General features: G+C 41.0%; 1 protein-coding gene across 1 annotated transcript; it reads right to left on the reverse strand.

Annotated features, from left to right (window-relative positions):
- Window positions 1-1,687: 1,687 nt before the first annotated feature.
- On the reverse strand, window positions 1,688-19,178 carry TAAR1 (trace amine associated receptor 1). The gene is made up of 4 exons (XM_075748114.1): window positions 15,627-19,178; window positions 14,347-14,426; window positions 11,079-11,206; window positions 1,688-9,438 (listed from the first exon to the last, which is right to left on the reverse strand). The coding sequence occupies exon 4, from the start codon at window positions 8,721-8,723 to the stop codon at window positions 7,722-7,724; it is 1,002 nt and encodes a 333-aa protein (XP_075604229.1). The 5' UTR covers window positions 8,724-9,438; window positions 11,079-11,206; window positions 14,347-14,426; window positions 15,627-19,178; the 3' UTR covers window positions 1,688-7,721.
- Between the last annotated feature and the right edge of the window lie 2,575 nt (window positions 19,179-21,753).

The raw sequence follows: 21,753 nt of genomic DNA on the forward strand, positions 1-21,753 counted from the left end.
TCCAAATTATTTATGATGCTAAACTCACCTGCTGTGGATTATGAAGTCTTAGCAATGAACACATCTGATGGAAATCAGTTGTAAAATTGATATGATATAAGAAATATTCTTTTATTTCCCTACATATACACTGTTTTCTATCATTATAATTCCACTAACTGAAAGGGAGAGCCAGACCCATTTCTGCCACCTCTTTTCCTGATAGCTTGTTTGGGGCGAAGAGCATATTTAGAAATAGAGGCAGAAAGAGATACTCTTCTCCACAGCAATTTAACCCACTTAAAGGGAACTTGGGAAGCAGCTTGGTCCACTGACTTTTTCCAATAGATATCACCCTGAAACTAAGAAAATACAGACAAAGAGCATCAAAAGATAAAAGAAAATGCTTGGAAGTCAGTTTTATAGGCTAACCCTACCTGCATCTGTTTTAGTAATACCACCAATAGATTCTTTAAGTAGACATTTTCCCGTTTTGTTATTGTCCTGCAAAACTGCAATGTCTGTAAAAGGCAGACCCCCTTTGTAACCTGGCTCAGATTAGTGAAAGGTGGGAATTTATTTTTCTTTTATGTCATTACATTTAAGTCCCAGGAGATTTTGAGTTAAAAATATATATATAATTTAGAGGTTTACATCAACAGGAGATAAACAAAGCCAAGTGTCTGTATTCCCAAGACTATTATTCTTGTTTGGTCTATTAATTCATTTACCCTCATGTATAGGTGAGCTATTTTGGTGACTTAGTATAAATACAGGTCATATAAAAAAGAAACTTTGAAAGGAGAGGCTAAATGTAAAGGTGAAGAAAAGCTGTTCTGTTTTTTATCTATTTTAGTGGCTAATACATTCTATCATCTTTCACATTTTTTTAATAATTGCCATTTCTGATGAAACTTAGAAATTAGGTATTTAATAATCTTGAAGACGATTGCCATCTTGTAATTTAATAGGCTGAAACAGCACTTTCTGTCATGCTGACTGTAAATGCAGCTTTCACACAATGTATAGAAAAATCTTCCCCCTACATTACAGAAACAGATAAAAAGAAGTGTTAATTTAGGTCAATCTATCATTGTTATTGGACTATGTGTTATTTATAAAAAAAAATAAAAAAATAGGAAAGGTAGTATTTATTTTCTTACCAAAAAAGACAAAATTAATTCACTATTAATGTGAATAAATGGAGTTGTCTGAGGTCAGAGGTGGATGTTCAGACTTAATGCTGACCCTTATGCAGGTGCATTGAAAATGCGTTACAAGTCCAATGGTAAATGACTGCTATTCAGCAAAGACTGGATTTTTATTGCATGCAATATACAGTATGTCATAAGAACAGGGCAGAAAATGGACACGGGTTTTAGGTTTTAAAATGAATTAAGGGAAAAGTAAGAACATCTAAAGGAATCTACCTTTATGGCAGCTGCTTGAAAGACAAGGAAATTTTCTGTTGGAAATAAAATGCAATGGGATTATCTACAACAGAATCATTTACAGACTCCAAAAATAGCAAAGTTTTGTTATTGTATACAGCAGAAATATGTTATCTTTGAGCTCTGTCAGTATTTTGGAGACAGGCATATCTAGTAACTTTATTTTTAAGTAATCGAGTGAGAGATATGCAAGCTTCACACAAATGATCCTTTATTAAAATAAGTTACTAAAACAAATCCATGCAGAAATCTGTGCAGACACAATTCTATTAGATTAAGTAAATAAATAAATCTGTGGATAGAGGCTACAATTCAAAAAGCATTACCTTCAGAAAGCAGTGTCCCATGCGCCTCACCATTAGTCCTCCTTCAGCATGGGACAGAAGACAGCGATGGGGGAACAGTTTGACACCTCACCTCTCAGAAATGAAATATCAAAAAACTGCTAACAAATTGACAGAAACCAAAACCTTTACAAAAGAAACTGTTTAACTAGGTTAAAGCGAGACTACAGAAAGGACCTTGGAAATTGTCTTTGAGAATTAACCATATGAGGCACTGCTATACTGCAAAGGCAGTGTGGAGAGAAAATTGGTTTAGTCATTATTTTTGCTGGTAAAACAGTTTGATTTGTCACAGCCTATGACTTTTCTTCATGTTGTACCTCATCATTTCCATGTTGTTCTTAATTATTGATTGGAGAGAACTATTTGGCTACTTATTACTAAACGCTCTTATTTCTCTGGGCTGTCTTCAGTAAAGCAGAAATCACAGCAACAGAGAGCAAAAGACAAGCTCAAATTTTCTCAAAGAACTGTTCTCTCCTGTTGGTAACTGAGAAAGTCCAAAGGGTATAGGATGCCCTCTGCTTTCAATGATCTTTCTTTAACTGACAGCTATATTTTAGTCCATATGCTGTGAATACTCAGTGTTTAAGGAGATTGACTTTTCCTATACCTATATGGGAAATAAGAAGTCCAGACATCTAGAAGTGGGTTGTGGAATTCCAGCTGCCTAAGTTACCTCTGGATCCAATCTCAGGAAATGAATTTGTTTTACAAAGGCTATTCACATGGAAACATTTTCAATTACCCATGTAGTTGGTTGGATTTAAAGTGGCAGCATGAAGGTGAAAAGAACTTAATAAAAAACCTACAAAGTAGGAAATTAAATTTAGTTGGAAAAATCTAGTTATGCAAGACTATGTGACATTATGCAAGACTCAGTAAATATTATGAGAATTAAATTTCATAGAATCACAGAATACAGAATGGTTGAGGTTGAAAGGGTACACTCTGCCCCATCATCCAGATCATTAATGAAGATGTTGAACAGGATTGGACACAGTGTCAACCCCTGGAGTACACCACTAGTTGCTGGCCTCCAACTAGACTTTGTGCCACTGATCACCACCCTCTGGGCCTGGCCGTTCAGCCAGTTTTCAATCCACTTTGCTATCTGGTCATCCAGCCCATAGTTCATTACCTTCTCTATAAAGATCTTATGGGAGACCGTGTCGAAAGCCCTACTGAAGTCCAGGTAGACAACATCTACTGCTCTCCCCTCATCTACCAGACCAGTCATTTCATCACAGAAGTTTATAAAATTTAGGCTATGTCTAATGGAAAAAGACTAGTCAAAAAGTGCTTATGGATAGGCATAGTCTTTTTCTGAATTATGTCTTTAGATGCAGTAGTGTGGAAGTAGTGTTGTAGATAACTAAGATGATTGGAAAAACTGCAGAATTAAAAGACTTGTAGCACATTAAGTATCATGTGTTTGACTGTATCTATTTTTTTCTTCCTTGTTGAATGGGTATTAACGCATTGTAGAGGACAGAGAGTGCACAGTGTGCACGACCTAGATGAGTTAATGATTTAAGAAAAGCCATACACTTTGCAATATTTACACAGTTTAAGAGCTCCATTTTTCTGTTTGAACACTGCACTAATGTATTTTTCTATCTAGCTGTTTAAATTACTCCCATTTTGGAATGTGGCTCTCCTTGTGAGGCTTCTAGAAGGGTCCTGCCTGGACAGCCGGTGCTCCTCCTCTTCCCCCATCCTGATGCATCTGGTGACTGAGGGGCAGACCGTGAGGCTTGGCCACAGATGGGGCCACCATGCCTGAGGCTATAGCAGATGTCAGCCCACCGCGTTGCAACCATCAAAGCAGGAGCTACAGGCACTAAGGCAGAGAGGAGAGGCGGCAGTCTGTGAGTTTGAAACTTACTGCATGAAACCTGCCGGTTTTGGGCAAAGCACGAGAGGAAGATTTGCAAATTGTGCTCACCGGTGCCAAGATGAATAGACATAGGTTTACTGGTGAAAAAGATCCTTTCGTCATGCTGGAGTGCAAGTTTTAAGGGAAGTTAAAACATATGAAGTCACCCACTGGAGACTCATTTGTTTTGAAAAAGATAGCCATCTGGGAATTGCTTAATAAGGTCACTAATTAAATGTGTTGATAAGGAATTTAACAATACCCTTTGCACTTCATTTACGTGATGACACTTTGAGGTTGCAGTAAGGCACATTCTGCTTCACCAGACATAACTCATAATCTGATAGGACAACAGCATGAGGCAGTTTTCTTCTGATCTCCTAATTTATCAAAGTCTTGGGTTCAGAGTCCCTGCAGCATCATTAACACATCTAATTTGTCCATCCCCTTTACAGTGAGAAATAGCTTTGCGCTGCTTGTGGTTAGAGCTAATGAGAGAAAGTAACCTGGGACTTCACTAAAGTTCCTCTGCTAGAGAAGACACTCTGTAAACAGAAGGCAAGGAGGCTCTTTGGGGAGGTGCCACCTGTAGGTAATAGGACACCAGAGGAAAAAGTTATTTCTGAAACTTTCTGAGCTGGGCCATGCATAAACCTGACTTATACTTGTAGGTTATTAAGAAGAAGGAGAACTGCCTCCTAGATGTGGATGAAGGTCACCAGCAGTCTGTGTGTGGAAGCCCCTTGTTACTTCTGCAGAGAATAAATATTGGTGACACCTTGGCTAGACTAGCTTACAGGAGAGTTCTTGGTCTATACACTGAAAAATTCTTCTCCTATTTTTCTCATTTACACTAGATAGATTGTGGTGATCTTGTGCAGCCATGATGTTGGGATGCCTCTCTACTGGTTATGGCTGGTATAAAGTTAATTTTCTTCGTAGTAGCTTGTATGGTACTGTGTTTTGGATTTGTGCTGAAAACAGTGTTGATAACAAGCCCCTGGTTTAGCTGTTGCTGAGCAGTGCTTACACAGCCTCAAGACCTTCTCTGCGAGTAGGCTGGGGGTGCAGAGGGAGCGGGCAGCTGGGTGGGGCTGAGCTGCCTACTGGGATTAAACCATGACACCCTCCAAACTTCTGCACAGCATACATGGGATGGCTGGGACTCCTCTGACCCAAGGTCTCCCCTATCTGCCCTCCCTGGCATCTCCTCAGGATGACCTACCGGCTGCTGACAATTTTTGACCTGTTGTCCTCCTGATGTGCTCCAGGGCAGGACATAGGGAACTGTGTATGTGCCTCTGGGACTTCACAATCCACCGTTCCACCACTGTCTCCCATCTGCAGCTATGCAGGCAAATCTTCAGTAGTAGCTCCATGGATCACTGCCTAGATCTAAAATCTCATTTCAGAGCTTTTACTACTCAAGAGTAGCTCCTGAGTAGACATCTAACTGCTAGTTCCAGAAAACTGACCTTTGACACAAGCATTTTTGGAGTCCCAGGATCCTCCCAACTTTTCCATACTGTGGGATTCAGCTATGCTGAGTGATCCTTATCTCACTTACCTAAAAATTATGTCTAAAATCATCAAAGCATCTATTTCAGTGACTGGAAGATCCCTCTTGGTAGTAAGAGAAATAACATCTGCAGGAGCAATTCACCTTACCTAAAAATCGATAAGCTGATGAGATGTAACACTCTGTGAAGGTGGCTGTTTTTCTACAGTGAGTATGAAGAGAACTGCTAATGACTAGAGCAGATGTAGTGCCTAACTTCTAGATGTCTAAATTTAGGTTAGGTTATCAGCCTTCAGGAGCGTGGGTCTCTTTTTTATGGTTTTAAGCTGATTAGCTTTTCACGAAGCTCTAGGCACAGATTGCAGAGGCGTGTGCTCTATTTGAACTAGAGGCTATCCCACAAGCAAGATGGGATCATATTAATTCACAAACTTCTCCTGCAACCAGAAAATAATACCAGAAAGATGCCAGAACAAGTTATGAAGAGAGACTGACCAGTTGTGAACTCTGGTAGAGCTGAAATTCTCTGGAAAGACAGTAATGTTTCCAGATTTTCAGGGAGACAGACAGTGGATGGGGGAGAAGAAACAACTTCTCCATTGACTTCCCAAAGGGACTATGTTAATATGTGCTGAACTTACTAAATATACTAAAAAAGCCTCAGATGGGCAACATTCCTCATAGGTAAAGATCACTTTCCTTCAATCTATAACACCACCAGAAGAAAGGAGGTATCACCTGGCAGCACTTCAGAAACTGCTATTTCAAGAGATATCAAGATGTCCAAGTGATCACGCAGTTCATTTCAGAAGTTAACACTGAGCATGAGAAAATTAACTGCATCAGGCCAGTGTTACTGGGGATGAAGGAAGAAGAGAATTACCCATTAATTTACCAGATAGATTTTTTTTAATCTTAACTTACTTTATTTCTGTGAGATAAAGTATTAAAGTAGTCGTATTGTCACTAACAAGGATTATCTTCCACAGCGCAAGTGCTGATGTGGTGTATATTTCATTGTTCCTTTCTTATGTCATTTTGGAGAGTGCAAACTTACAAGATGGCAATGAAACAGTAGAAGAGACTATCTCGATCCTGATATTATGCTGTGCTGAAATGTAGCATCATTCAACTTTTATGGTCTACAGCGTAGAGTGCTTCAGTGCTCTACAAAGCACAGAAAAGGAAGATAAACTATACATATGTTGTGCACTTTTATACAAGTAACATGAATGGAGGACATCATTTACTGTTGAGCATAGCTCTTGCTTCGGTACAGAGTCATCAATTTCTGTCCGTAGTCTTCTCGGGTACTAATCATTTCCTGTCCATTCCCAGCACTAGTCCTTCACAGTCCAACCAGATGTCACAGGATCAGGCCAGAGGTATTATTTCCTTCTGTTTGGTGATATGTTAACTCTAGAAAAGCCAGGTGATAGATTAAAAAAATTACAGTCTGTGGGTCTTCTTCAGCTGGTGACCATGTGCTAGTTGTTACTTTACTCGCCTGTCCTTTGTGCCCTGATCTGGGTGTCCTGAGAAGCTGCCCACAGATGTAACCTTGACAGCCTGCTCACCCAGGTGTCATCCCCCCAACCATTCCTACAGCCCTTCTTCTGCCACTCCTGGTGCTTCCACATCCACCCTGCCCCATTCACCCTCCATTCAGGTCAACCATAGCATTTCTTCACAATTGTCTATATACTTTCCTCATCTGCTGTCACAGCATTGCCATCAGACAAAATAACAATACGTCCAAGCTAAAAAAAAGTTCTGTAAAATGCAAATTGGCAAATATTTTACATTGAAACATTCATTAGACAAGCATAATTTTCTGGCATTGTCAGGTTCAATGTTGCTTTTTGCTGTTGCTTTTTGCTATTTCTTTTCATTCCATACATTGTATTTTTCCTTGTCTTTGATCAATTAAACATGCTTTTGATCCCACTAATCAGCAAAGCCTTTAAGTGACAAACCCATAAGTGAAAAGCACTAACTGAAATAGAAACAGAAGGAGCAGTATGACTTTCCTCTGTCCCATCTTCCCTCCACAAGTGTGCTGGTATGGCTGGTTATGGGCGTTTTGACCTCTGCACAGATACTGAAGGGGAGAGACGAAACTTAAAAGCTTTGGGTTATTACTCAAAGATGTCTAGAAATGCAAAAGGAAAGGCTTTTCTGCTCTTTCTAGAGGACAAATAAATAAACACAAATATTGTAATATAAGCACTCCTTGTTCAAGAAATTAATCTGCTGTATTGGAATAATTTCTTAATCATTAAGAGCAGGGATATAAGCTGCTGTAAGTTTTTTTAAACTTAAGCCTTGCTCTCCTGTGCATTGCATATAAATAGCTATAATCAAAACACCACACACAATTCCCAATCTGGAATGAGAGAAGACATAAAGCGCAATAGTTGCTCATGTGCTTAAACCAGATTTGGTAAATGAGTAAACAAATAGGTGTTTCCTTTGTTTTCACTCTTACATCCAGGAGTTCAGCCTCCAGACAAAAAGTCAAAGCCATGAATCCAACCTTTTAAAGCATGTTACTCTAAAAACAAATGAGTCCTGGAAGAGTCCTGTTGAAAAACTTTTCCAAACAGAATCATCTTTAATGCCCGGCGAAACCACATGTAAAAAAATGCATAAACAATTGGGTTAAATGTAGAATTCAAATAACCAAACCAAACCAAAGCATCAATGAGAATAGGAGGTATCACATAATTCATAAATGGATTGGTTGCTGTAAAGAAGAAGAATGGACTCCAGCAGATGAGAAACACTCCCATTATTATGCCTAATGTCTTTGCAGCTTTCCTTTCTCTGCAGAATGAAATGTGGTGCTTCATTTCAAATCGTGTCTTTTTTTTGCTAATTGCATCAATGGATCTTGCTTGCCTCTTGGCTATAAAGTATATTTTCCTGTAGATGTACAGCATAACAAATCCAGGGATGTAAAAAGACACTATGGAGGCCACAACACCCGAAGTTTCACTAAAAATGACAAAACATCCTCCTGCACAATGGACATGATTATAAATCTCTTCTGCCCCTCGCAAATTGAGGTCTAGAAAGATCATCCCAAAAGCAAAAGCAGCAGGGACCATCCAACTTATGAATATCATGACCAGGATAACAAAAGTATTTATCTTTGATTTATATCTTAGAGGATCACACACAGCATAGTAACGGTCGATGGATATGAAGGAAAGATGGAAGATGGAAGCTGTGCTCAGCATAATGTCCGTGCTCGTGTGGATCTTGCAGAAGAGCTCCCCAAAATACCAGCAGTGCTCAACAGAGCGCACCATGCTGCAAGGCATGATGAGGAATCCCAGCAGAAAGTCTACTGTAGCCATGGAAAGTATCAGGAAATTGGTAGGCGTATGGAGCTGCTTGAAATGTGATATTGAGATGATAACCGTCAAATTTCCAACCACTGTGGCCAGAATAATGCAGACCATGAAGATATACATGGAAACACGGATACTGTTTGACCAGCTGCTCCTTATGCAAGAGCCATTTACAGATTCACAGCACAGTTGCATCCTTACTGAGGTCTCAAATCCAGGTAGTTATGCAGCACAGGTACTGTTTTTCCTAATGCTGAAATACATTTACAACTGTTCTTTTCTTTTCTATACGGGGAGAGCTGCAGGGAGGGAAAAAAAAGGCAATTGTAAAAACCTTCATTTATTTGGATGTGTAGGAAATTCACATTTCATTATTTATGAAGGATTAAACTATTTCATAATTATATTTTTAACAGAATGACACTTTAATCATTAGACTTCCCTCGAAACGGGAATCTCATTTAATGAAATAAACTGTATAATGGGGTGTCCTCCCACCAGAACAGCAGTGGCTCCCAGAGGTCTGCACTGGGCAATGTCTTGTCTAGTGGGCAGATGAGAAGTCTTTTTCGTTATTTTCTGTTTAAACAGTCCCAGTCGTCTTCATCAAAATTGGTTGGAGTCCTGTATCTCTCACTTTGCTCTTGAAAATCAGTGATTTTAGATTCTGAAGCCCCCTCAACTTATCTTTTTTTATACATAAGTCTAGGATCTACAAGTCTAAACCAGAAGGCTGAAGCTGAGGACCCGGCGCTCAGCCCCCCTCTCCTGCAGCCCCGTCCCGATAGCGACAGCTGAACCCGCTGCGCAGCCTGGCCAAACCAGAGAGTTTCCAACAGCCCTCAGCTTCTAGGCAAATGGCACTGCCTTACCAAATCAAGTCTTACTGCAGAATTCTGGTAGGCTCTAGCTGTAAACAGAGATGTAAGGAAAAGATCTAAGAGGAGAAAAAAAACTTTTCTGTCCTTTTGCTGACAAAATACAATGGAAGAGCCTGATGGATCTGAAGCATCCACTGCTGTATAAGCAAATATCTTTTCTGTCGGGCTCTAGTTTATTTCAGTGCTAGTAGTTTAGCATTGTTATGTGTATTTGTTATGTTAATACAGTTTTTAGCCAAGGCACAAACATGGAGAGAAATGTTTTCTGAACATTGGTTTAGTCTGCATCTGAGGGCAAATACTGCTGTATGCACTAGCACGTCCCTCTTGCCAGTCTCTCTTTTTACGAAAGCATTTAATGAAAGTACTTGAGCACTTGGCAAGCAATATTCATTGCTGAAAGATCTCGTTTTCCTTTAATTAACAGAAAAATGGTATTATCGTGAAAAATAAATAACATCAGCACATGCTATTCACTACCATTATCGTTATGGTATAACATGGTAGTTTAAGTCGGAAAAATACTGACATGGCAATTCAGCCCGCACTAATTTAACACATTCGCTTTGGGACTTTGCTGCTTCTGGTTATTCTGAATAGAACATACAGAATAATTAATTTTTTCCCATATCAAAACAAATGTTATTACAAGCGTACCATGCATTAGAAGCTAAATGGAAGCTGAATATAGACGATAAACTGTAGCTTGTGAAACCCTGGCAGCTACCACTAACAGCCTGTGTTATACACAGGGATTTTCAAGTCGTGCCTGGCAGCGGCACCCGAGTGCCAGGGACAAGGTGCATCCAGAGGCACTCTCAGGAAAACAGGACACATGGAATCCGAGTATATTTATTTACTGTTTTGAGTGCTTCTTGCTTCCCCTTTTTTCTGCCTGCTAATGTTTAACAACATCTCTGCTCTTTTCCACCTCACTTTAACTATGACTCCATCTATTTTTTCCTTCACTTTTGGTCTGTCTCTTCATGTTTCTTTTCCTGCCTATCATTCCTTCTTTCGGCACATTTACACCCAAGACAGAGAAAGCACAGCCAGATGGATCTTTATTAACCCAAATTATCAATTTTCACAGCAGAAAGAATGAAACACCAAATTAACTGTATATGCTAAAGATAATTATAAAAGTTTTAAGGACATTCAGGTTATAAATGTGTCACATAGATTTTGATCTTCATTTATTTTATGTGTAAATAAAGTGAACAAATATGGTAAAACAGGCTATAAAGACAACCGAAAAGAATTAAGGTACTATCTCTAATTTTCTATTTGAAAAATGAATAACTTCCCTATTGTTCTCTGACAGGGAAATTGTTTAGACTAAAGAAATATGATCTCCCTTGGAAACTCCTTTTCTTTTTAAAAAAAAAAAATCTTATTTTCAGGGGATTTTGTTTTTTCATTAAACAGAAAGAAGAAACTCCAACCTCCAACTAAAATATTGAGCATACTGAGATCAAGTATGTGGTTTTGCATGAAATGGAAACAAAATAAATCAAAACTCATGTGCCAAACTGTCCAAATAAGCTGAACACTGAAGAAGTTTTCAACAAGAAAGCAGAACACTTCTCTTCCATAATTAATTACAAATTTTAAAATTCAATAAAATGGAAATATGAAGAAGCATCCTTTTAAAAGCCTGTCCTCCTACCTTTCTCCCCGCACGCTGGGTAGAAGTCTGCTCTTGATGCTCATTTGTTTTCCGTTGGTTGTGTGACACCCCTTCCTTTTAAAGACCATCTCAAAAGACAGCTGAGCCTCTTCACCATCATAACAGTTCTGGCTAATACAAATTTTGAGAGGACAAACACTTAATCCACAGCTGGAGCAGCCTCCAGAAGCCCCAGCACATTGCTGGAGGACGTTGGGTGCAATGAATAGAGTTCTTGGCCCCTCCTCTGAGGAGAAGCTGTTAATGGGAATAGTAGCTCAAACTGTTTATTTTGTCACCCACTTAAGAACAAAATCATGGCTGTAACACTCATATTTGTTTAATAGGCCTTATTTATAGGTAAATTGAACTCATTTGAAGTATGTTTACTTCTCTGATTGAACGCTGTGCTCACATTGTGAGCAGCCCGAGATTATCTTGGTGCAGAACAAAAAACACTATGTAGTTGCCCTTCTGTAAGCTTCTAAAAAACCAGCAAAATACATAAGTATAGGTAGTTTACAGCAGCGTGTAAGATTTCCTTGAAAAGGTATAATGTGTACAGAGTGACATGATGTGTATTTATCAGCCTAGTTCTGATTACTCTACTGAACAAGCAGATTTAATCTAACGGCCTAATCAGTTAACAGCTATTTGCAAGATACAGCTACTAAAAAGGTGTTTAAAGTAAACACCTATTATTGGCTGTACTGGAGTCACGGATGAGGAGCATCAATTTTTTTGCTCAACAAAGGACCATGCAGCCCTTTAAAACAGTGATACTGCTGAACATAAAAGACTGTTGATATCGTGACCATCAGCTAAAGCCCAGTGGTGCTGGGTGCCTCAGGGACATACACAACAAGGTAGAGTAAGATACTACTTCTTGCAAACTCTGCTGCATGACCTGGGTTAACTGCTTCATTATATTATGTGCACAAAAATCTAAATGAATGCAAACAACTCAGTTCTTTTATTTTTCCTGAAGCTGCACTCATAAAAGGACTGAGGTGTTGCAATGCAAAGTTCTCCTTGCTATGGGAAGAGAGTTTGCAAACTTAAAAAAGTGCAGAAACAACTGTCAGGCGGAGTGAGAAACCACTTGGGAGGGTCAAGGGGATTTGTTGAGGAGAGGAGTCAGGTCCAATTGCTCAGAGCTTGGCAAAGCAATGTTAGGCACCCAAATACTGGTCTCTCAGAGAGGCCTTCACCCTTTTGAGATTCATAGCTGTGGGCCATCCTTGGAGCTTCTCTTTGAGGAGTGAAGGTTTAGGCCTTGGTAATTACCATCCTAACACATACGTATTATAGGAAGGTAAAGTTTAGGGGAACAAACCCAGGGTGCCTTACTCTGTGCAATACTCATAGTTCTAAAGAAGTCTGGTGGCCAGCTCATTATGGGGACTTAGTCAAAGGACATCTATGCATGCACATACTCTGCTCTCCTGCAGCCCCTCTCCTTCAAGAGACGCAGTGGCCAAAACTCAAGGGGATGATCTGGAAAGGCAGCTCTGCTTGAAATGCTTATTTTAGAAGCAGCTACCCAGCAGCTACCAGCCAGGGGACCCTCTGGGGCCGGGGAGCCTCCCCCTGCCCTGAGCTGCTCTGCTCCGCTGTGGGCGGGCGGCAGCCACCAGCTGTGAGGTCTGGGCTTTTGCTTTGCCTCCGTTCACGACCAGACTTTGAGTCCGGTCTGGAACGTTTCCCTCCAGTTCCTGACTTGCAATAAAATGCAAGAACAACTTGCCGTTCTTCCTCTCATGTGTGACGTTTCTCCAGGAGGCAATCTGCTTCTTTTTAAACCTGCTGAGGACTTTGGAAGGGTTAGGAGTCGTCACGGAGATGAAATAAATGAAAAAGTCAAAACCTGATGATGCAAAACAGTATGTTGTAGGGTATGATATGTTTTTCAGATGGCTATATGACGATCGTGTCTTGTCTGCCTGCTCTGTGCCTGCACTTGTGCTTTTATCACTGGAATGTGCTGTTGGAAGGAAGTTCCCATGACAGACGTGCGAGCAGCCATTTCGAGCACAGGTCCCAGGGGCAAGCCATGTTTGCTCTTCAGCTGGCTACCAGCAGTGCCTATGTACTTAAAATAGTTAAATGTATTTTAAAAAGAAAAATTACAGGAGAGCACAGCAGGATGTCTCTGCATAGACTATTTTTGGAGATGCCCTTCACTCTTCTACCAAATGCCAACCCACAGGCATAGCACGTAGCATTCATTATCTCTGGATGCCCCAACTTGCAGTGCAGGACCCATACACATCAGAAAGAACCACAGACCTAGAGGAAACTGAGAGTATGGGAAGGGTGGTATTTAAATGGTATGTTTACTGAAATGAATGTAAAGTGGCAGTTTATAAGATATCAAGATAATTATGTAATTAAGCAGGCCAAATTGTCAACTGATGTAGAGCAATGAGGAATGCTTTGGTAACAAGCTTTCATGCTGTTGGTGCAGATGCTTCAAACAGGCATTTTCTTGCAGCTTAATGCTGATGTGGATCATGAAAATATTCTCAAACTTGCTGTTTATAATATCAAAGAGAAATATGTCAAGCGCTATTTTTGGGAGACCTCAGAGCACTTACAAATAGTCAGTGTTCAAAAGTCTTTTGAGTTTGTAATATAGTAAAACAGTTATACCTCAAAGTTCAAAGTAAAAACTTGTCTACAAAATTGTTCCTGTGGCTTTCTTTTCTGCAATAATTAGTTTTCAGATTTTTGGAAAACCAAGAAAAAGAGATGTTGTCACAGTGTCTAGTATACCTTGGGTCATCTACACTTCTTGTTTGTTTGTTTTTCAAACATAAAATAATGGAAAAAAAAAATGGAAAACAGCCCAGAATGGAATGGAAATAGCAATTTTGCCAGACACCAAACCCATGTGAACAATGTGTTAAAAAATGATTCTGTCCTTCTTAGGCAAGGCTGTGAAAGGGATACTGGAAATAAGAAGGAACACAACAGGACTGAGGAATGAGGACTATTACCATGAAAAAAAAAAAAAATACAAGCCAGAACAGCACTGATTTCTACTGCGATTCTTTTAGCCTGCACTTAGCTATGGGTATGGTTTGGTCATTTGGCAGAAAGTATAATTTTGTAGTATCCATTAGACAGAGGAAAGTTTCTCATTTTCATATGGTTCATTTTAAAAACTGGCTCTCTGCAAGGGGAGCTATGGATTTAAAACTCCTGGAGGCTCTAAGGTGGCCCCATGGTTGGAGAGGAATTTTGAAAGTATATTAACTCCACTCACCATTTATGCAGTCCTCAGGAAAAAAAAGCACAGCATTGCAAAAAATTATCTTCTTAAGTTTCCATTCATATGTTTGAAATCTGGAGGAAGATGCACAAATTCCCAACAAGTTATTAGTTCAAAATAAGTATGTCATTATATGGTTAAATGAGAAGATGTCCCAAATACTAATCTGAATGCTATTGCTGCAAACCTGGTGCAATTCCACTGAAGACAATCTGAAATTATCCTAGATTTATACCAGGGGAATTTAAAGAAGAACGGATGAGATGATTGACCTCTAGATCTTTTCCCATGGTTTATATCCTTCCTTTTCAGTGAAGACCATTGTTTTTGCATGCCAAGTAAAAATAGCTGTTTATACGGAGTAATGCGATGTTTGTGCTCTTTCTCAAAGCATAGTGCTTAGGATGAGGACTATTAATCCAAACCTCAAGATAAATGCAAATCTCTGAAATGCACAGAGGAATAAGAGATTCCAAGAAAATAATGTTTTTACAGCAAAGCAAAACACATCCATCCAAAGCCAAGAAACTATCTCTGCACGGGGTGGGGGGGTACACGTTCTACATATTTGATAGCCCTGCTAAGTGATGCCATGATGCGGTCCATCACCTCTGCTTGGTCGCAAAAGCTGGTCTGGCAGACAGCAGTGCCAGGGGTCCCCGGAGGGCAGGAGCAGCCCCTCGCTTCTCTCCCCGGTAGGGCGAGCAAACGCCCCCAGCCGCAGTGGGGTGCGGAGCAGAGACACCCGCGCAGCGGGGCAGGTCCCGTGTGCCTCTCCAGTGCTCTTGTCCACCCACCAATCCCACAGGAGTGAATTTAGGACTGTGGCTGGTTTGTAGATATTCGGTGGCCTCCGAACACTACCTCCAATATGAAGGTGAACGCGGAGGAGGGAGGCAGTGAGCAGTAAGCAGGTACAATCCCAGCTTTGTCATTCTGCATCCTCATGGCCCAGGAATAACTTCACAGAAAGTAAAGAGCCTTACTCTGAATTCATAGCTGTGTCTGAAAAGAATTTTGCCCCCTACCTATGCTCCTCTTTCAGCTACTGGGAATTAATAGCTTTTTAAATCATCCTGTCGGCCACCAGCAAAACCTCATTGCTGTTGATTCTGTTGCTGTTTGCTACAGAAAGAAGGCAGTGATCTGTGCAAAATAATGACTGTTAGCTTCAGTGCTAGCCATAGAAGATTCATGTTTGAAACAAAATAATATCCCAGCCTAGCATATTAGCAGCTCACCGTATTTCAGACTGCATGACACGGAGACGGTACCTGTTCAGGAGTTATTTCCTCATCACGAACCAGTGCAGCCTGCGGATACAGCGTGATAGTGAATCATCCCACATGCATCTCACAGCTGAGCAGCTGCACACTTGGTCTGACTCTGGTTTACAGCCTGCTGGAAAAATCTTATCAACAGGATGACGTAAATATTAAATATTCAGAGAACATAAGTAGATAATAAATCTATTCTGACACAAGCCACTAGTATATGCAAAGATGACTGCATGTGAACTAAGTTAAAGCCAGCCTCATGGAAAGAAGCATACAAAATAATGATAAATGTTTATTATGGCCAAAGTACAGATGGAGCTAACAGCACTGAGCTGGTTTTAAGAGAGCCCGATGTTTCTTGCTCTCCTTTCAATTTTGCATAATATTGCCAAACTTTAGCAACTTCAGTTATCTTTGAAAATTTGATTTGTGTATCCTAGACTGGATATTTTCAAAAAAAGTCCAACCACAATACTTCAACAGCATCTGAGAACAATGCTGATTAAAAAGAGAACTGTTTCCTCCTTATTAAAAAATTCTGCTTGTCTTTTATTTACAATGCTCTGGTGTTTATATGCTTTGTAGCAGGGACTTAAGAAGTGTCAATTGCCTATTTGTATATCTTTTACCATACCAGAGGAACTATACCTAAATATGGCCAAATTACAAATCAGCAGTGGCCAAACTGCAACTTGTTGCTTTTTAAAGCACAGCTCATTGACCATCATCCGCATCTTCAAACAGTTAAGAGTTTTAGTATTGCTGTGGAACCCAAGGAGGGGAGTCCTTCCAGAAAGAAGTAATCCCAGGGAGGAGAACTGACCCACTTTGGGTCAGTTTGTGTGCATCGGCTGGTGGGCTGCGCGGGTGGAGAGCCGTGCCTTCCAACTCCTGCGCCCCTGGGGTTTCTCTGAGCTCTGAGCGGGACCTGCGTGGCTCAAGCTGCAGCTTCTCCCTGGGAATTTGGGATTGGGGTGGGCTTGGGAAATAGGAAGGTATGGCCCTGGCAGGGTGACACAGGGGACATGGGGCTGAACAAGAGGGAGGACTCTTGATGAAATGAAGGTCTTGAAATGTCACATTCTGGTCTGGAAGTGTGGCTACTCTGACGGAAGCCACTGAAACCTAAAATTGCCAATATAGGCTTATATGTCAGTAAACAAACTGCTGGAGCCTCCCTTTTCACGCATTATTCTCTTGCCTTTCACAAACGCTGCATTTGGCTACAATAGGCGCATGCTGTTTTCCTAGAAATATTTAACAAGCTTGATTGTTTCTAATTGCCATTTGCAAGTCCAACTGACTGCAGGTGCCAGTGCTGCTGCACTGGGGGCCATTTTTAAGGGGGGAGACCTGCTGGTGCCATTCTTTGCTTCCACAGTTGTTTGCTGCTGCAGGAAGCAGCAGTGCTGTACATGAGCATCGCTGGTATCATGACGCTGCAGGAATAACGACTCAAGCAGTGCAGAAACTACCAGCCTCAGAGGTTGTGCCCTTTTGTGCCCACCCTCCACTGCCCAGTCTCAGGAAGACATGCGTGGGCAGCCTGATTTTTCAGCAAGGAGCTTCATTTATCTTGTCAGTAGCTGCTGTTTGTCATTTCAGTGTGCTTTTTGGATCACCGAAGGGGAGGTAAGGGTGCATTGGAGTCAGTTTGAATTTGGTTTATTATTTGTTATCACATCCTTGCTTGCTAGACATCTCCTACACAATACCTGTGAGACTGAAAGGGAACAGATGGCAGCAACGGGAGGTTTACCTGGTTAAATGTGTCTCTACCAGCCTGCATAACTTTTTGTCTGTGCAGGTGAGGGTTGGTGAAGAGAAAGTAAATCTCTCTCTCTTTTCTCCTCCCCCTCCCCTCTTCCTCCCTGTGTAGTCCATTTTGTTCTTATCTGCAACTGTTGCTTCTTCTTCCTTCTGTGCCTTGCATGCCTTGTTGCCCTAGCTGCCTGCGCGGACTAATGTCCTAAATAGATCCCCTTACACAGGTCCCTTTCCTCCTTTCCCTTGTTCTAACATGCTGTATATGCATCTGTTACCACACGATATTAGGTGGGTCATTTTATAGCACAGGTTTTGAAGCTTTCACTGAATGTGTGCTCCTCATTTTCTGGGTGCATGCCAGGGCTTAATTTTCACAGGTAGTCAGCACTTGCAGCTGAAGCCAGTGACAATCATTTTTTTACTATATACAGCATTTTTTAATATGAAATATTCTGGCATCTAAAGTTAGCTGCCTAAATTAGTGTCTACTGTAAACATCAGTTTCTTTGCACTTCATCTCCTCATCTGCACTATAGGATAAAAATTACTCCTAGCTTTATGGAAGTGCTGTGATTGCAAATGTTCATAAGACATCAAGATATTATCTAATGATGAGCCTTGGCAAATCAAGGAGGGGTACAGGTCACATTCTTAGTGACAGAAGAGCAACAATCTGTAAGAAAAGACTCAGCAGAAAATAACTGGCATTGTAAGATTCCCTTGGCAAACCACAAGAGTGGTTACATTAAGTGTTGCATGACCCTCAAATGCATGAGGTTTTGTGCCTGCTTTTTGTTTAGTCTAATGCTGAACTTGGAAGAATCCCTGCAAAGAGAGGCTAATGTTAACGTGAATAAACGACCTAAAATGCCTAGTGTAACATTAAAGATAGGCTTGGAAACTCTTCAACAAAATGAATGTTTGAGCCTGTTGCTAGGTAATCATGATTGATCAAACTTAAGCTTTTTTTTTGTTTTTTAATAGCTCTGGTCCACATACACACAGCCACCTGATACTCTTGGGGTATAGCTAAATGACATCTGTTATGAAAGGCACCACACATGTATTTTTACCCTGCCAAAGCTTTTTGTTTTTCAGTCTAGCTACCAGGAAGTACATCACTGTCCATTAATGGCTGCGTTTTTACAGCTTGCTCTTCCTTTTTATATCTCAGTGTCAGACATATTTGATTTCTACTTAGGCAAGCATAATTCTTCTTTTGAACAGTAAGTTTCCATGAATGAATTACACTGTGCTTTCACAATTTGGTTGGGGTAGCTATTGCAGCCAACTCAGCGTAAGAACATCTCTGAGAAAACTGGAGAAGACAACTACTAACCAAGTAGGGGATGGGAAGAAAAGTTTTCTACATTTTTGATCAATTTTTGCACATTTTGCCAGCTGGGTGACAAACCCAGATACTGGGGATTTTACTGGGCCAGCACACCTAACTTCTGACGAGGTGGGATCTATATGGATCATTGTCTCTATGAACTCTCCTGGGCAAAGCTGATGATTTCCAGCCCCAACCAAACCCAGTGAAGTGGTGTGAGAGCCTCCGTGCAGGGCACATTGAAAAAAAACGCACAGAATACAACTGTTTGAATTCATGACTAAATGCAGAACAACTCTGTTTCTGCAAATGCACAATCATCAGACGTAAACTGACGTACCACCACTGATTTTAATAGTAGTATAGCAAACTCACTGCCCCCATTTGGACCTCAGTGAAAAGAGCATTAAGTCAAAATTTCTGGCTCTTAGTGGAGACAAAATGAAAAAAAAAAAAAAGAGAGCGCTTTAGGTCTTAAATAGCAGCACTTAGCCAGCACAATAATAAATACTATATAGAAAACTTAGGAAAGTCTCCTAAGTATGGGGGGAGTGTATCCTAAAGAGTCTGTAAGTAACATAGCAATGATATTGGCCTCAAGTTCACTGTACTCTTGTTGCTCAACTTAATGGAGTTGATGCTAAGGCATTAAAACTGCTTATCATTATTGTATTTTGCCTAAGATTTTAATAAATTTTGCAGAATGAGGTTTAGATTTTTCCAAAACCTTTCATAAATTTGACATGGATTACTAAGAAAGTATTTCAATGGAGTGTTTCACTTACAATATTATACTAATGAATAGCTACAAGTAACATTTTAATACTTGCAAAGATGGGCGCTACAAGTGCTTCTGCTAATTCTTAATTCTTTTCTAAACTGAAAAAGAAATTAACATATTATTGTCAATATGCTAAGTTTCTGTGTCACCAAGACCATTCATTTCTAGTTGTGTCTGATCCACAGGTAGGCAACACTGGGTAATGCTGTTATGCTCATCCGTGGCTTCAGTAGAAGCTGCTGTTTGCCTACAGTGTCAAGAAGTTAATTTTTAGAAGGTACATTGGAATTATTTCTCTGTTGGTCTCCATGACATCTCATAGTCCATCACAAGCCACAGCATTCCTGTATTAGCTGTGGTGCACCTATACTGGGTTTGCATGGCAAGGTTTTGGTAGCGGGGGGGCTACAGGGGTGGCTTCTGTGAGAAGCTGCTAGAAGCTTCCCCTGTGTCTGACAGAGCCAATGCCAGCCGGCTACAAGACAGACCCACCGCTGGCCAAGGCCAAGCCAATCAGCGCCTCTGTGATAACATATTTAAGAAAGAGAAAAAACAGTTAGAGAGCGCTTTTGCAGCCGGAGAGAGGAGTGAGAAGATGTAAGAAACTCTGCAGACACCAAGGTCAGTGCAGAAGGAGGGGGAGGAGGTGCTCCATGCGCCGGAGCAGAGATCCCCCTGCAGCCCCTGGTGAAGACCATGGTGAAGCAGGCTGTCCCCCTGCAGCCCATGGAGGAAGGATGAGGGGGTGTAGAGATTCCACCTGCAGCCCGTGGAGGACCCCACGCCAGAGCAGCTGGAGGCACCTGAAGGAGGCTGTGGTCCGTGAGAAGCCCACGCTGGAGCAAGCTCCTGGCAGGACCTGTGGATCCGTGGAGAGAGGAGCCCAGGCCAGAGCAGGTTTGCTGACAGGACTTGTGACCCCGTGGGGGACCCACGCTGGAGCAGTTTGCTCCTGAAGGTCTGCACCCCGTGGGAGAGAGCCATACTGGAGCAGTTCGTGAAGGACTGTAGCCCGTGAGAGGGACTCCATGTTGGAGCAGGGGAATGATGAGAGAAGTCCTCCCACTGAGGATGAAGAAGCGGCAGAAACAATGTGTGATGAACTGACCGTAACCCCCATTCCCCGTCCCCCTGTGCCGCTGGGGGGGTGGAAGTTGAAGCCGGGAGTGAAGTTGAGCCTGGGAAGATGGGAGGGGTGGGGGGAGGTGTTTTAAGATTTGATTTTATTTCTCATTCCTCTACTCTGTTTTCCTTGGTAATAAATTAGATGAATTTCCTCTCTCGGTTCAGTCTGTTTTGCTTGTGACGATAATTAGTGAGTGATCTCTCCCTGTCCTTATCTCGACCCATAAGCTTTTTGTTACACTTTTTCTCCCGTCTAGTGAATGAGGGGAGTGATAGAGCGGCTCTGGTGGGCACCTGGCCCCCAGGCAGGGTCAACCCACCACAAGACCTTATAACAATTGCTGCTGTCTTTATTGACATGTGCAAGTTATTTCTCTTTTTTGGCTTTCCTGCCCTGATGGTTGGTGGTGGCATTGTAAACACTGTCTGGATGAGGTGGGGTTATAATTTGGTTTTTGGTTAATTAGAAATTTATAAATTCTTCAGTTCAAACTCAGGACATGGTCATTCTGTCTACAACTCACTATATCTGCACTGATTCTGTGTACCTATGAACAGTGTCCATACTGCCAGTAATTCATCTATGATAACACAAGTTGTACATAAACATTTACTATTGTATTACTGGGTCTAATAGTTGCACAATCTCTGACTGCACCTCACTGTTCACATCATTTAATGGATAACTTGAGGTTATAATGACGAAAATATGCATACAAGGACATGGCTGTAGTGTCCTGCTCTCTTTAAGAAAAAACAGATTACTGAGATACTCTATTTTTGCTCGAGGTCTGCTTGCTTTAATTCAATACATACAATAAAGTATATTAGATTTTACTCAGAGTTGAAGTTTACCTAAATTTGTTACCAGTCTTACTTAAGTAAGTTAGCCGTAAGGTTTGGATTACAGTTGTTTTAATGCAGTATTTTTCTACATTCATCTGATGCCTTGCATCAATAAAATCTATTAAGGACTTGTTTTTCTTTCCATGTGATCAGAGACACCATGGACAGGTGGGTCTTGTTTGCTTTGGCCAGCATCAAGGTATAAGGAAGAAATACTGACGTGTGAAGAGCAGGCTTTTCCAGCTCAGAAAAGGATGGGGTTCATTAGGATA

Source organism: Balearica regulorum, chromosome 3, assembly GCF_011004875.1.
Source record: "Balearica regulorum gibbericeps isolate bBalReg1 chromosome 3, bBalReg1.pri, whole genome shotgun sequence".
NCBI lineage: Eukaryota > Metazoa > Chordata > Aves > Gruiformes > Gruidae > Balearica > Balearica regulorum.

Bases quoted from the DNA above. Each gene is read 5' to 3' on its own strand.
- TAAR1 (XM_075748114.1), bottom strand. From the start codon at position 8,723: ATGCAACTGTGCTGTGAATCTGTAAATGGCTCTTGCATAAGGAGCAGC.